The 15,457-nt window shown below is 52.8% G+C and overlaps 1 protein-coding gene across 1 annotated transcript in view; it reads right to left on the reverse strand.

Moving 5' to 3' along the window:
• The window catches only part of NUF2 (NUF2, NDC80 kinetochore complex component), a 17,717-nt gene extending 2,708 nt beyond the window's left edge, over positions 1-15,009 (reverse strand). The window contains exons 1-12 of the mRNA XM_006103772.3: positions 14,917-15,009; positions 13,640-13,782; positions 12,351-12,425; positions 11,519-11,595; positions 10,772-10,833; positions 7,750-7,847; positions 6,649-6,722; positions 5,395-5,491; positions 4,654-4,716; positions 3,890-4,027; positions 1,473-1,613; positions 471-646 (exon numbers count right to left, since the gene is read on the reverse strand). Coding sequence (XP_006103834.1) covers positions 471-646; positions 1,473-1,613; positions 3,890-4,027; positions 4,654-4,716; positions 5,395-5,491; positions 6,649-6,722; positions 7,750-7,847; positions 10,772-10,833; positions 11,519-11,595; positions 12,351-12,425; positions 13,640-13,762 — 1,124 coding nt within the window. The 5' untranslated portion in view covers positions 13,763-13,782; positions 14,917-15,009. The remainder of the gene's footprint in view (positions 1-470; positions 647-1,472; positions 1,614-3,889; positions 4,028-4,653; positions 4,717-5,394; positions 5,492-6,648; positions 6,723-7,749; positions 7,848-10,771; positions 10,834-11,518; positions 11,596-12,350; positions 12,426-13,639; positions 13,783-14,916) is intronic.
• Positions 15,010-15,457: the final 448 nt, after the last annotated feature.

Below are 15,457 nucleotides of genomic sequence, written 5' to 3' on the forward strand. Positions count from 1 at the left end.
CAGGAGGTGCACTAGGAGGTGCACCAGGAGGTTCACTAGGAGCTGCACTAGGAGGTGGACTAGGAGGTGCACCAGGTGGTAGATTAGGAGGTGCACTAGGAGGTGCACTAGGAGGTGCACCAGGAGGTAGATTAGGAGGTGCACTAGGAGGTGCACTAGGAGGTGGACTAGGAGGTGCACTAGGAGCTGTACTAGGTGGTACATGCACTAGGAGATGCACTAGAAGGTGGACCACCTGGCCGACAGAGCAGAGCACTGAAGAGTTATGCAAATCACAGAACTGTGACCCTGGAAAGAAATCCAGTACAGCAACATCTCCAAATCTGGACACGGCCCCCTAAGACCCACAGCTGACTCATCTGTTCCGCCCCTCACTGTGGAACACCTTTCTGAAATTGTACAGGTTTTGGAATCTCAGGCAAAGCTCTTAGTTTTCCCAGTGCCCTGCCCTGCCCTGAACCACTCCGTACTCAATGACTGTGCGCTTGTACTGCTTGACGTCCTCGTGCTTCTTGTTGATTTTGAACTGGGCTGTGGCGAGTTTTTCCTTCTTCACATTCATCAGTCTGCGCAAGGAATTCTCTTCCGCCTTCAGTTTCTTCAGTTCAGACTCCCCGCTCTCAATCTGGTCCTCCAGGTTCAGGTTCTGTGTCATGAGAAGGACTTAGGTCAATGCAACCAAGTAGGGTTTACAGACAGAATGAACGACTCTTTCTAGAAGAACTGCAATCAGACATGATCTGAAAGATGGAACCGTTTCAGCCTTGCACCCACAGAAGCATGCAGATGGAGGAGACACCAGTAGGCAGGGACAGAGAGCACGTGACACCCACAGGGTTTCTCGTGCTGCTTTCTCAGCAGAACTGGAACAGAGGTGCGTACAAGACAAGCTAGAGGCGAAGGAGGAGCAGGGAGGAGGGTGGCCCAGAGCTGAGAGAAGCAGGGACCTCCCCCTGCTCTGCGGGCTGCCGAGGGCAGACAGGCGAGAATGCGGTGGGGAACCAATCCCTGGGGCCATCTCACACCCTAACCTCTACTTCCTCAGTAAGAATCCCTCACAAATGCAAGGGGCGTGGCCTGGGGACAGGCAGGGTGAGGATGGGAAGGGTGCGAAGTGGGAAGAGTTTCCAGGTTTCCAGCCGGAGGAACTTAATGCTGGTGCTGGCTCCCCGCCTGCAGGGCAGACACTGTCACTGACTTTCGTCTCTAGATCCCAGGGGGCACTAGGTCACCTGCAGGAGCACTTCCAACAACTGTGAACACGAGTTTAAAACTTCCGCTACTTTTCTCTGAAACCCAGAGCAACAAGCGATGTCAGTGATGCCACCATCCCGTCCCCTGGGGAGAGCTGGGCTGAAGAGACCAAGGAGCGCTCTGCCCCAGCACACAGCCCGCGGCGCTGCAGGACACGGGACCGGAGGAAAGCAAATCCCAGGCACCAACGCCCGCAACGCCAGGGCGGACAGACAAACCTCCTTTAAGACACCGGCCAGCTTCTCCCTGTTCTCCGCCAGGTCCTGTATTTTCTTCTGGTACAGCTGCACCTCCAGCTGACAGGAGGGCAGGCCGTCCACCGAGTCGCGGTACACCTCGTACTTCTCCATCACTTCTTGCTGGGGGAGAAAACGCAGAAGCCGGGTGAGAGCCCCGTCGGGACACGGCAGTGACGTCCGTGCTCGCTGGGCAGTGATGCTGCCGCGGAGCAGCAGAGCGCACTCAGACCGCCGCACGGCGCGGTCATGCCGCCTCGGAGCCCAGGGCGTGGGCAGAGGAAAGCTGCCTTCATTCACCAACCCTCTCTCCGAAGCACCTCCCAAGGTTTCTCCGATGATCTGAAAAGACTCCATTTCTGCCAACACTCCCACTACCGATTCCTCCCGGGCAACTGCCTCCCCGATTATCATCTTAGTCCTTTGTGTAAAGATGACTACTCCAGCTCATTTTTAAAAAAGACTAGTTCCTCTTCTAAAACCAGAAATGAGCACTGTTGACCACACCACCCTAACAACAAGGGCTTCTCTCCCACCCCAGCCCCTTCTCAACCAGGGGTTATCATCAGCAAACTGCTCGTTTTCCGTGGTCTTTTTCGTACTAACAGCACCTTGCATGTCGTGGACATAACCCATCACCTGTCACCTGCTCTACAGACATGTCCCATTCCTGCACTGTTCTCTAAAGCTTTTGGGTTTCCTATCTTAATTTTAAAAATCCATCCCAGACCAAGATTATATAAGTGTTCTCTTGAAATTTCTAAAATTGCTGAATTTTTAAATTTTAATCCCGTTAAAATGTACTTTTGCAAGTGCTGCAGGTGTAGACCCGACTCCCTCTGCTTCCACACGAGCAGCCATTGGATGAGAACTGCTTGCTAAATCCTCCACTCTTCTCTCAGAACATGCAGGTCTCTCGGGGCTCTCGTTCCTGCTCTGTGACCTTTGTCTATTCCTGTGTGGGAATTCTTAATACTCGGGAATTACCTGCATAACCACCTCAGAGATGAACAGGAGTGTCTTCCCATAGTTTATAAAACTTGCCTCATAAAAGAGGCTCAATCGTCCACCCACTTCTACTGAGTCCCACCCTACCCACCTCTTCCCACAGGAACCCAGGGTCTTTAAACACAAATCCCACCACGTCCAGCACTCCACTCTGAAGCAGTCATTGCTGCGCCCTGGCTCTCAGGTCAAATCCAGCACCCTGAGCCTCGATCTCTGCCTAGTTTTCCATCGCCTCAGGCCACTCTCCTTCTAGGCATCATGCTTTGTTCCCAGAACACACCTACGACCTCGGAAACTTTGCATATTCTGTTCCCGCTGCTTGGTGCAAATGTACTAGGATCACCTGTTTGTCCTTCAGATGTCAACCTCAATTCCCCTCCTCCCCCCACCCCAATTTCCACAGGGTAAAGCAGGCTCCCTCATCAGACTACTTCAAAGCACCCATACATTTTCTGTTTGTTTCTCTTTGTGGTGATTTTTCAAAAACAGATTTTATTTCCTGGAGTTTTACATTCACAGCAAAATTGAACGGAAGGCACAGAGATTTCCCATATACCTTCTGCCCCGACATGCAGACCCTACGCTTCTTCATAGTACATATTGAAACCTGTTATTATATAGTCTATAATAATAAAAGCATAATATGCTAATTAGACCGGATGTCCTTCCGGACATTCTTCCAGACGAAACCGGGCTGCAAGGGAAGCCCACTTCCTGGGTGCCCGCCAGCAGCCGGAGGGAAGCCCGGATCCCAAGGCCCGGAGGGACAGTGCCAGCAGCCGGGGGAAGGAAGGCCTACTCTTGCACAAATTTCGTGCATTGGGCCTCTAGTTGGTTATAAAACTGTTTAATACTTTTCTCCCTTAAAATAAAGTACCTAAGTCTCATGAGGGTCACCCAGGGCAAAGCCTAAAAAACATGTTGCCTAAGTGCACAAATGCCTTCAAATTCTATGCCTTTATCCCAAACCCACTTTGAGAAGAGCCACAAATTAGAGATTCGGGCAAAACGCTTAAGAGGGAGAGATGGACAGGTAACCAGGAAATCAGATAATTAACAAATGATTAGACAACAGTTGCCAAAAAGACAGAAACTCATTAAAATAGAAAGGAGCCTGGCTGGTGTGGCTCAGTGGATGAGCATCGACCTATGAACCTGGAGGTCATGGTTTGATTCCCGGTCAGGGCACATGCCCAGCTTTCAGGCTGGATCCCCAGTAGGGGTGTGCAGGAGGCAGCAGATCAATGATTCTCTCATAACTGATGTTTCTCTCTCCTCCTCCTCCTCCTCCTCCTCCTTCTCCTCCTCCTCTCCCTTTCCTCTCTGAAATCAATAAAAAACATGTAAAATAACATTTAAAAAAGTAAAAATAAAATAAAAAGGACACTTACCCTAGAATTTTTAAGCTTCTGGACTGTATCTTTCATTTTTTCTTTATAATTCTTTACCTTCTCTGGGGAATCCACAATTTTTGTTTTCAAACTCTCTTGTGCTTCTTTCAAAGAAACCACTGATAACTTTAGTTCATTCTGTGGAGAAAACCTTTTATATATTAGATATGACATTAGGTTGGAGGTTTCCCATGACAATGGGAAAGAACAGGAAGCCCGTGGCCGTGGGGGTGAAGTTAGTGACGGCCACAGTGTTTCCTGCCTTGAGGCTCACATTCGTGTCCAGGCCCCAGGCCAAGCTCGTCCCTCAGTCCCTCAGACTCCTGTTGAGTGTCCTGGCCCTCCAGTGTCCAATGGCACCCTGCAAGCTGGTCACACAGGTCCTGTGATGGGCCATGATCAGTGTGGTCCTCCTGAGGGTCACTACCTCCCCCTGCACGGCCTGTGTCCACGAGTCCTGGAAACCCTGCCCCACCTGCTCCAATCCCTCCATCAGCAGGACACAGGCTCACACCCACATGGTCCTTGTGCGGTTCAGCTGTTTCTCAACTGACAGAACAACGTGGGCGTGTGACCACTTAGTTACTTTTGATCTCCCAGGACCCAAGCAAAGTAACAGCACTGAGAAGGCGCTATGAGAAAAGTTCTATTCTATTCATTTTAAGGGAAAAGACACAGGAGACATTTGACTATATTACACCCAGTGAAACACTCCTCCACACAAGCTCCCCAACCTCAATGCTGCTCAAGTGAAAGGTGCTCACCAGATGCTTGGTTCTCTCTAAAACATCGGACTTCTTTTGGGCATTTCTCTCTTGCAGCAACACCTAAGGAAAAAGCAAACACTTTCGTAAGGACTCAGAGCAGGTTTAGAGAGCCTCTCGGAGCTCTGATAAAGCTAAGGTCAGAAAAGAGCTGGGGCATTAGGCCAGTACCCTCACGCCCTCGGTCCACACTATCCGGCCCCACCCCAGCCCCCGCCACAAGTACCCACAGCTCCCTTACTGAGCAGCTGAATGCAATAGCTGCTCAGCGTTACGGCCGCCTCAGCAGCCCAGACAGAAGGAAAACAGTGCTGTGGTGCCAAAGTGATCCGCTCTCGCGGAGAGGAGAGTCCTTAGGGCTTCCTAGGTCCGATGCTGCCGTCCCCCAACTGCACTGGCAGCCTGGGCACCGCAGCAAGCCCTCCGTGCTTCTGTCTGTCTAGTGCAGGGGTGGGCAAACTTTTTGACTCGAGGGCCACAATGGGTTCTTAAACTGGACCGGAGGGCCGGAACAAAAGCATGGATGGAGTGTTTGTGTGAACTAATATAAATTCAAAGTAAACATCATTACATAAAAGGGTACGGTCTTTTTTTTTTTTAGTTTTATTCATTTCAAACGGGCCGGATCCGGCCCACGGGCCATAGTTTGCCCACGGCTGGGACTCTAGTGTCTGCCCATGCACTCCCGCCCCCATCTGCAGAGCCGCTCTTCTCAGAGTCAAGGCCTGCCAGGACACACACCGTTTTCTGCCGGAAGTCCTGGTTCAGCAGCTGCTGCAGCTCCTGGATCTCGTCGGAAAGCTGCTGGAACTCGGCCTGCTCCTCCGCTGGAACAGAACTGAGCAGAGCGGCGCCAGTTAACCCCACGTGGTGCCCGGTCTGGACTGTGCGGGCCAGACTGAAGGCTCGGCCTCCGGAACTTCCCTGGGAACACCCTCTGCCTTCAGGTCTGACTGAGATGGACCAGCTGCCTCCAGGACACGCCCCCTCCGCTTCCCCCAACAGGTCTTCCTTCTTGGGGACCATCTCCGTGGGTACCGTCTGCGCACCCCACCCTCTGACCCTGACTGAGAATACGGACTCGGGGCCCCCTGCCCTGCCCGCGCGGCTGCTCCCTGGGCCCGGCAGCGCCTTCTCTGGCCCTCCCAGGCCTCCCTAACTGACCCTCACTGCCCAGTCTCCTCCACAGGAAGGTTCTCAGGGTGAGGCTCTGAAACATGGTCTAGAATCGTCCCTTTAATTCTGTCCCCTACTGCCAGGGAGTCTGACAAGCTCTCATTTCCAGCCACCTGCGTGCATCCCGTCAGTCCCCTCATGCCCCCGGGGTCCACCTTCTCCTGCCATCCCCGGGGGCGGGTTCTCTGCATGTTAGAGCCCCGCGCGGCTGTGATGGACACAGACGTGCTTTGCTGCATGTGCTGCTAATACTCCCCCGGTCTGGCCCTGTCGCTTGATCTGCTGCGCTAAACCCACCACGTGAACTTGAACATCTGCCTCCTGTGCTGTCTTTTCAGCTACTGCTCCCTGAAGGCAATTTACAGGAAGGCCTGTGTAGCTACACTGAGACCCCAGCACGTTAGAGGGATAAAAGTCAGTCAGTTCCACACGAGGCCAAGGAACCCCAACTCATGAACGATTCTCCTCCTGTCTGGCTGGAGTCAACAAAACGCCCCTCTGCTGAAGTAGAACGCTGACCACTAACTGGCCCGCAGGGAGCCACTGCACCACTGCTCTCCCGTGCAAGCTAAACACTTCCGGGGCAGCTCCGAGAGTGAGGTACCACTTGGCACGTGCCCAGCTAATGCACTAACAGCAGGAAAGAAACAAAAGATGTATTACACCCTGAGAGTGAGAAAAAGAAAAGGTCAACTTAAAACAGTGTATTAGGTAAGAAAGATAAGAGACGAGATCCACTGTAAGGCTGTCAAACGCTACTTACAATCTACCGTGCCTGCTTGAAGTGGCAATTATTTTATTTGTAAATCTGCTACTTACTCCAGTTTCTCCAACTTCATTAACGCCTCCTGGTGAGCCACATTTAGCTGCTGCATTTTGTCCACAGAAGATTTCTATTAAAGCAAGTTTAGTAACTTCACATTAGCTTCCAACATAATCAGCAGCATGCTCACACATCACCTGCCAGGGCAGGCGCAAACACTCGCTACCCCTTTCACCGTCAGAAACAAGCATGTGAGACGGCACCAGGCGCTGGGACAGCGCATCAGGGATTTCTGTGCTTCCTCACACAGAAGTGTTGGTGCAGCGCCGGGCACAGCACCTGAGACGACAGTGCCTGGACGCCAGTAGCTCGGTCGCCCTGAAGAGTCAGTGCTGAGTATAAGCCACAACCCAGCTTGTTCTAGTGCTAACCACAGGGGCAGCAGCCACTTGGGTGGTGGCCAGGGGAGCGTCACAGGGGCCTTTGTAGAAATGACAGATGTCTGAGCTGTGCCTCAGAATTGAGAAGAAATGAGCCAAGCCACGGTGTATGCGCGTGTTGGCACACACACGTGTCGGCTTGGGGAGCGTGTGATGCTCAGGAGGTACGAGCGTGGTGTGGTCTGTGCTCAGTGTGGCTGGAGCTGAGTCTCAGTGCCTGACTCGGGGGCTGTGCCCACAGCTGCGGACAGAAGGGAACAGCCTTCCAAACCCTCGGAACTGCTAGGATGTGCGCATCTGGGACAGGGATTTATTGGACGGAAGGCGACCATGCGGTGCGGGGCCAGCATGATAAACAAGCAGCATCAGTCAGGCCGTCACTGAGGAGCAAGCACCAATTCCAAGCCTCGGTGATTTAAGGCACGGCTAACCTCAACAGGGACCCGGGACTCATCACGACTCTCCTCCCTGCCATTTCCTAAAACAGGAAGAGCAGCCTCAGCCACAGGAGTAAACAAGCCCAGCCGCTCCCTAACGTCCGTCACCGAATAGCCAATGCAGCCTCCCTGAGGTGCTCCCGTCGCTAGGCCTGCCCCTCACACACACAGCGCGCTCGGCGCTACAGCACTCGGTCATGCGCGACAGCCGAGTCACAACAGATCACTAGTTTATAACGATGCTACTGGTCTGATGCTACAGAATCCTTTTCAGTCTTACATATTGCCAGAGAAACTCCATGTACGTGTCCCGGCATGCTTCCCTGAAGTGGATGAAGTTGATGATCCCACTCAAAAACCGACTGGTCCGTTTGGCTTCTAAAATAGAAAGCAAGACTCCTTAAATAAATCTTTGAAACAATATAAAAGTGGAAACTACCCTCTCCCACGTGCACTCTGCTCGCAGGACACAGAACAGCGCTGGTGTGCTGGAACCGGCCAAGGCGCACCGTCTGCCCTAACTTAAACATCAGGTGATCTCTGCGTTAACAACTCAAAAAAGTGTCCAAGGCGAACCACTTCTGGCCACGAGAAAAGGCAGAACCAGCTTTCCTCTCCCACTTAACCCATCACAAAGCCAGACACAACGGGCTGCAGCAGCCGAGGACAGCAGCCCCGGGGAACACCGCGGCGGGGAGCCCTGTCCACGTGCCAGCCCGTGCCACCCAGTGTCCAGGCTGCGCCCAGGGAGGAGCACAGACGCACAGCTGCTGCTGAGCCATGAAGGAGGAGTTAGAGTTGGAGAGACCGAGGCAACCAGAATTGAAACTGGCCTCTCCACACTAAACTCCACTGCCCGCCTTCCACTCCATCTGTTCACGGGAGAGGGAAGCGCCAGCAGTATAAGGAGAAAAAGAAAAAATCGTTTTAAAAAGACCTGAATCAAACTTCTACGATTTACAACTAGAATATGTGAAATGAAAAGTCCACTCAGCAGGATTAACAGCAGACCTACAGAGGCAAGGACCAGTGAAAGGAAGGCAGCGGGAAAAGCCAGAGTCGAGCGTGAACAGAGCACCGTGCGCTGAGGGACACCCCCAAACAGCACAACGAACGAGTAAGGGGAGCCCCACAAAGAGGAGTGGCAGAGGGACCTTCCTAAAACAGCCCAACACTCTCCACACTTGATAGAACTACAAGTGTATCCAAGGACGAAAGCAAATCTGAGGGGGCGGGAGGGGACACAGACAGATCCCCGAGAGGCGCACTGATAAATGCCGAGACCTGCGGCAGGAGAAGCAGCCGGCGGCAGAAGCAGCGGGTTCGTCCAGGCTGACAAGCAAGGGGTCGGGATCACTGACCTTCACATAGAACAGCTGACGATGCCCTGGCCCCACCGGCCACAGGGCCCTGGAGCTGGGAGCCCTGCAGGATGTGGGACCTCGGCCAGGCTGCACACATCCCAGTGAAAGGATGGATTAGAGCAGTGATGGCGAACCTTTTGAGCTCGGCGTGTCAGCATTTTGAAAAATCCTAACTTAACTCTGGTGCCGTGTCACATATAGAAATTTTTTGATATTTGCAACCATAGTAAAACAAAGATGCATATTTTTGATATTTATTTTATATATTTAAATGCCATTTAACAAAGAAAAATCAACCAAAAAAATGAGTTCGCGTGTCACCTCTGACACGCGTGTCATAGGTTCGCCATCACTGGATTAAGGGAAACTCCCACCAATGCAGAGATGACAAGCGTACTGGCACCTCTTCCTTGTCATTTCTGAGACAATCAACTCCTCTGAGAAGTCTAACTGTGGCCACTGCCCACGGGTTTTAGTGGAAGTAAACTCTGTGTGTGTCTCTAGAACCATTAAAATTAGGAGTGAAGATAGAAAGTGGCTTTAGACAACGATAACCATGGAAGAACTTCCAGAAGCAGCATGAACCTCAGGAGGGGCCTGGCCTTGACCCGGAAGCTGAAGACGAGTTTAAACTTAAAATCCAAAATGCACACGGGCACCTGTGCACACACATTAACGCACACGCACGGAAGAAAACCCCTCTCATCCATTTGTGGGTGCAGCTGAAGCGGGGCTAAGGGGGAATGTATGGCACTAAACACCTTTATTAGAAAAGAAGAAACGTCTCAAACAACGGCCTCAGTTTCTACCTTAAAAAAATAAACACCAGGGGGCAGGGGGGAAAGAGCAAACCCAACGCAAGCATGGAAAGGAATAATGCTCAGCACAAAAGCCCATAAAACGGAAAACAGAAAAATCAATGAAATGAAAAGCTTTTTCTTTGAAAAGACCAACAAAATGGAAACCCCTCTAGTCAGAGGGGCCAGGGAGAAGTAAGAGTGGAGAGAGAAACTGCTCGAGTCCCAAGACTCCAGAGACAAATGAAATGATGCGGGAAGACAGGAGCAATGCTATGTCCCTACCTTGCCAACCTAAGTGGAAGAAGGAGTCCCTGGAGAATGGAGACCAGCAGAGGAGCCCTTTATTTATTAAAGAGACTGAATTCTTGCCCTGACCAGTTTGGCTCAGTGGCTAGAGCGTCGGCCTGTGGACTGAAGAGTCCCAGGTTCGATTCCAGTCAAGGGCATGTACCTTGGTTGCGGGCACATCCCCAGTAGGGGGTGTGCAGGAGGCAGCTGATCGATGTTTCTCTCTCATCGATGTTTCTAACTCTCTATCCCTCTCCCTTCCTCTCTGTAAAAAATCAATAAAATATATTTTTAAAAAAAGACTGAATTCTTAATCTGAAACCTTCCCATAGATTTCAATTATGCACTTACAATTGGCGAACTTTTATATAGTGTCAATTACATGTCAATCAACAAAACAAAAACCAGAGAGTCAAAGAGGACAAAACAAGTTGTGAGCAGCACACCAGACCTCTTGCTCCAGGAGCCCCTGGGTGTGTGAGCATCAGAGGCAGAGGTGAGGGCACAGGAAGTCAGGACAAGCGCACCTTCTGGTACAACAGCGTGACTATTCGTGTTTTACTGAAAGACATTTCTCCCTAGTAAACAGTACTTGTACATTTACATCTGATAAAACGGAGCCCACTATGCCACATCACAGCTTGCCTATTACTTGTATTCATACTCTCAATATACAGAACATTCTCAAATGTAAGGAATTAAGAACAACTACTCAGAAAAAGAGCTTTCTGTGGCTCTGCAAGGACAGCATTCCAATATTAGGATATAAAAAGAAGCATCCTTCTGAATGGGATCCTCCTTCCTTTGGGCTTCACGTTTATTCTGGGAAAGTGTTGAGACTCTCACTCACTTGGGTACAGAATGTCGGCCGTCTCGAAGTCGTTCACCCGGCAGATGGGCAGAAACGAGTTCCTGGAAGACGCAGTGGAGAAAACACTGAACAGTGTACCGTCGATCACACACAAGCCCGGGACAGAAACAGCTTCTTTTCAACGAGATTTCTAGATATATTCTGAACGTCAAAGGACCACATCAGACATCCACTGTGGCACTGAAATCGCCTTTTCTGTACATCACGTGAGTGCCCGTGCCCAGGCACAGTGGTAGATCCACAGAAACAACGCACACTCGTGGAGGTACTAGGACTCTTAAGAACACAACGGCCTCCAACAATTTTGTGTTCACACCCCCTTAAAACTGCGATTCAAAGTGCACAGGTGGAGGCAGTGAGTCATGCTCACTGAAAGTCTACAATTTAGAACAGGGGTCCTCAAACTTTTTAAACAGGGGGCCAGTTCACTGTCCCTCAGACCGTTGGAGGGCCGGACTATAGTTTAAAAAAAAACTATGAACAAATTCCTATGCACACTGCACATATCTTATTTTGAAGTAAAAAAACAAAACGGGAACAAATACAATATTTGTATTTGCATGTGGCCCGCGGGCCGTAGTTTGAGGACCCCTGGTTTAGAATATATATGGGATGGAGTGGAGAGCAAGAGGGCAGACATTCCTCCCCAAAGAAAATCATGTCATTCAGAAAGCTTTATGTAACGTGGATAGGGTTAGACTAAGCAAATAAAACAGCTCTCCTCACAGGTGAATAAACAGGTTGCTGACGGGTAAGAAGCCTTCCATCAAATGCGGGTACATGACGTCCGAGTTCACCGGCATCTGAAGGGGAAAACCAGAAAAATCTAAGTTACACATTAACCTGACGAAACGAGAAAAGTCTTCAAGAACCTCAACCACAGAGTGAGATCAAATTATATTAACTTCTCACTAAAGAAAAACAACCACAAATGATACCGATCCTAGAGCTGTGGTTAATATTAACAACTAGGTTCAGAGGGTGTGCAAGAGCGGTTCTGAACGCAGGAGGAAGGAAGGGCGCTGGTTCCAGTTTCTACGTAGCAGCACGACTACGCTGGCTTTTACACGCGCTCTCTTACCCGCAGAACAAGCCCAGGGCAGAGCGCGGGCCTGTGTCAGACACAGAGCGAAGGCTCAGCGAGGTTTCAGTGGCAAAGCCTTAGATTTTACACAAAGTGCTGTGATGCTGGATCATGTGCACCTTCAGACGGCGCTCGGATGAGAGACACATCTCCTGCTAGAAATCCCTAATGTGCTAAGAGCTCAGCTGCCCCCTCAGCTGCTTTCCCCGCAGGGTGTACTTTCTCCCGACGCGGCTCCGTCCTGAGAACACGTCTCTGAGCGCCTGCCTGGGAACCTGCACACCTGAGGCCCTGGGTCTCCACTGGTTTCTGTCTGACTAAAGCTGTCAATACAAACCATCCTTAGGCCTGAGATGCCTTTCTAAGTGACATTTCATACAAGCCTTTCATTTTGTTACAAATCAAGTGAAGAACTTCCTGTCCTGAACCTGAGCCCGCGAGGGTGGGACGTGAGCAGAAAGGCCACCGACCCACCATGTAGAAGTGCTCCAGGCGCGTGCCGTACACGATCTGCAGGGCCCTCAGGTAGATCATGTGCAGGACCTCGGGCTGCGGAGAAACACCTGTTAGTGCTGGGTCACCACCGTCCTCACCACCCCACACAGTCACCGCGTGCAAAGGACAAGACTGACTCTGGGGCGGGGGGGGGGGGGGGGGGGGGGCCAGAAGGGGTCAATGCGGGGGAAATGGGGACATCTAATACTTTCAACAATCAAGATAAATTTTTTTTAAAAGACTGAAAAATTTCTCTTTTTCACTTGAAACATTTCCCTTTAAATAGTTAATTTTCCCAAATTTGAAAATGCCTTATATACTTACCACTTCTCCTAAGTAGTAAGGGGGTGATAAGATGGGCTGCCTATACTCACAGACACAATGAGAGCAAGTCGATCCAAATCCAACCCCAGCAACCCCCCCCCCCCACTAGGGAAGAGGGGCCAGTCTTCCCAAACAGGTGGGCTGCACTGGGGTGTTTTGCTTCAAAAAGGAGAAGGTCACCCAGGGAGGCCCGCCGACCCCAGGGCGGCCCTCCGGCTGCCCTTCCGCCCGTGGCTTGCGGAACCCAGGCTGACCCTCCCGCCAGCACATTCGAGGCAGGAACCTGCACGCCGTTCCCACCCACGTCCCAGAGTTAGGAGAACACTGCGGCAGGGTCTGAATGTAATAGGGTGGGCCAGGGATGTTTAAAGCGTCGTCTCCTGGAGTAGCAGTTCCCAAATGCTGGCCCGCAGAGCCTGTCCTATCCCCATGCAGCTTCGTTTATCCTGGGAGCCTCCCTTTCCTTTTAAAGAATTAAAGGGCACGAGACCAGAAAGCTGTGCTCCGCACCATGAACCAGGCCCTCCTGTGCTATCACTTCACAGCCAGCAAACCAAGGAGACTGGGATTCACTGGTCACACAGACAGTTCATTTCCGCATTTAACAACTACAGGTCTAAGGAACAAGTCACATTTCCTGGGGACACAATGCAGGAAGGTTAGCTGTGAGCTCCCAGGGCCGTTTCCCCGCAAGCCCTGAGCCTGGGAACCAGAGGACACCCTCAGAGCACCACTCCCGCAACAGAAAACGCAACAGGAAGAAAAGGACCATATTAAAGGACTGAATTCCTGGCGGAATGGAGTCGTCACCCCACATGTAAACTTGTTATTTTAAAACGACTGGCTGCACCAAGTACTGGGCACAGGCCCTTCTCCACACCCCAGGGACCCAGCGTTTAGTCCGCCCTCACTGCGCCCACCCACCTGCAGACAGTCCGCCTCACCTTCGGATTGGGGTACAGATCACTCTTGGAGAGGTTTTTACCATCAGCCCCGGTTAGGATTTTGTTTCGAACGTGAGTCACAATCTCAGCTACATTGTATCTGGGGAAAGACAAGGTCTCCATCCTGGGAGTCTCCGGCGGGTCTGGAGGAAGAAGAGCAGGTCAGAGAAGGACAGGACAGCAGCTCTCCCCTCGGGAAGCCGCTGTGCGGGAACCAGGAGCCGAGCTGATGCGCACCGGGCGTCCACGCACCGGGCGTCCACGCACCGGGCGTCCGCAGCCATCGGGCACCCGGGCAGGGAGCCAGTCTCACAACCGTCGGGCACCCGGGCAGGGAGCCAGTCTCACAACCGCCTGCAGCTCCGGTCACGGCTGCGCTGAAGGAAGCAGCCTCTCTAGTTCCCCACGCGGCTCCCTTTCATTTGGTTGAAGAGATGGGGAACCATGTTTTCCTTCTTAAATTGGGGGCACAACGTCGATCCTGAGAATTAATCCTCAAAGCAAGATATAGGCAACACCATCCGCAGAATCGTGTGTAACAACAGCGACGCTGCCCTCTGCCCTCCACCTCCCGCATGACAGGGGTAAGGTGCGAGGAGGGAGAGGAAACCACCTGGGGCAACTTGAAGAAAGCAACACAGAAGCCCTTCGCCCAGTGTCCGCCCACCTGGCGGTGTGGGGGCTCCTGCTCAGGCGCTGGGTGCGCCGATGCTCACGGGCGGAGGTCAGACAGCCGCCTGCATCCGGGCCTCCTGCTCCCTCCTCCCGGGCCCGGCAGGAGCCGCTCCCACGGCCACTCCTGTTTTCCTACCGAGGACCCCCCTCCCCGGGAAGCGGGGCCCAGAGCCCAGCGGAACCAGCTCAGCTCCGCAAACGAAGGGAACGCCCACTCTGCACCGCCGCGCCCGGAACAGCAGGCAGGAACCACCGCTGCCGGCGGGAAGGTCCCGGGACTGGGCCTCCAGCTCCGCCCCCACTCGGGCTCCCACTCGGGCCCCTACTCTGCCTCCCACTCGGGGCTCCGAGACCCCACCGCGGAGGCGGGGCGGCCGGAACCCCAACCCTGCCCGCGTCCGCAGCACCGGCCGGGAGGACCCGTGACGGACACTTCGCTGGACCGAGGCGGCTCCTGCAGGCGGAGGACCACGCGCGGACCCCGCTCGGGCCACGGGCCTCCCCCTCGAGCCCCGGTTATAACGCGGCGTCCGACCCCTGCGCCCCTCACTGTCGCTGATGCCGGGCCGCCCACCGCCTCCCCGCCTCCCGCCCGCGCTCACCGCTCGGGAGACACGAGCCCGACGAGCAGCCACGGGCGAAGCCACCCCCAAGGCGCTGACCGCTGTTGCAGTTTAAACCCGCCGCCGGCCCGGGAGCCCCGCCCCTTCCGCCTACTTCCGGTAACGGTCACGCCGGAGGCCGTTGCGGCTCAAAAGACTGGAGCGGCTCGGGCTCCAGGCGGAACCTTTCTCGGGGCTCAGGCATCCGGTCGGACCTGAACTCCGCCGGAAGTGGGCGCTGCGGATCGGTGCGCGTCGCGGGGCGGGGGGCGCTACGAGCTCGCGGTTGGATTCTTGGTGTTCACGGTTCTGGCTGTCCTTTGAGCTACATATCTATATTAATTATGAATGAATAGGTAAACAGATACAATGCTTTTGAATATTTTCATGAGTGTTTCGGTGCATAGATATTTACATATAATAGTTTCTATTCTGTGAAAAGCTGGGCTGCAGATACACTGAAGATGCAGCAGGACGTGGAACAGCAAATCCTGGGACGTCTTGAATGCACGGCGAGTCACTGGGTGGCGCTGTTGCACTA

Source organism: Myotis lucifugus, unplaced genomic scaffold, assembly GCF_000147115.1.
Source record: "Myotis lucifugus unplaced genomic scaffold, Myoluc2.0 scaffold_507, whole genome shotgun sequence".
NCBI classification, from domain to species: Eukaryota; Metazoa; Chordata; class Mammalia; order Chiroptera; family Vespertilionidae; genus Myotis; species Myotis lucifugus.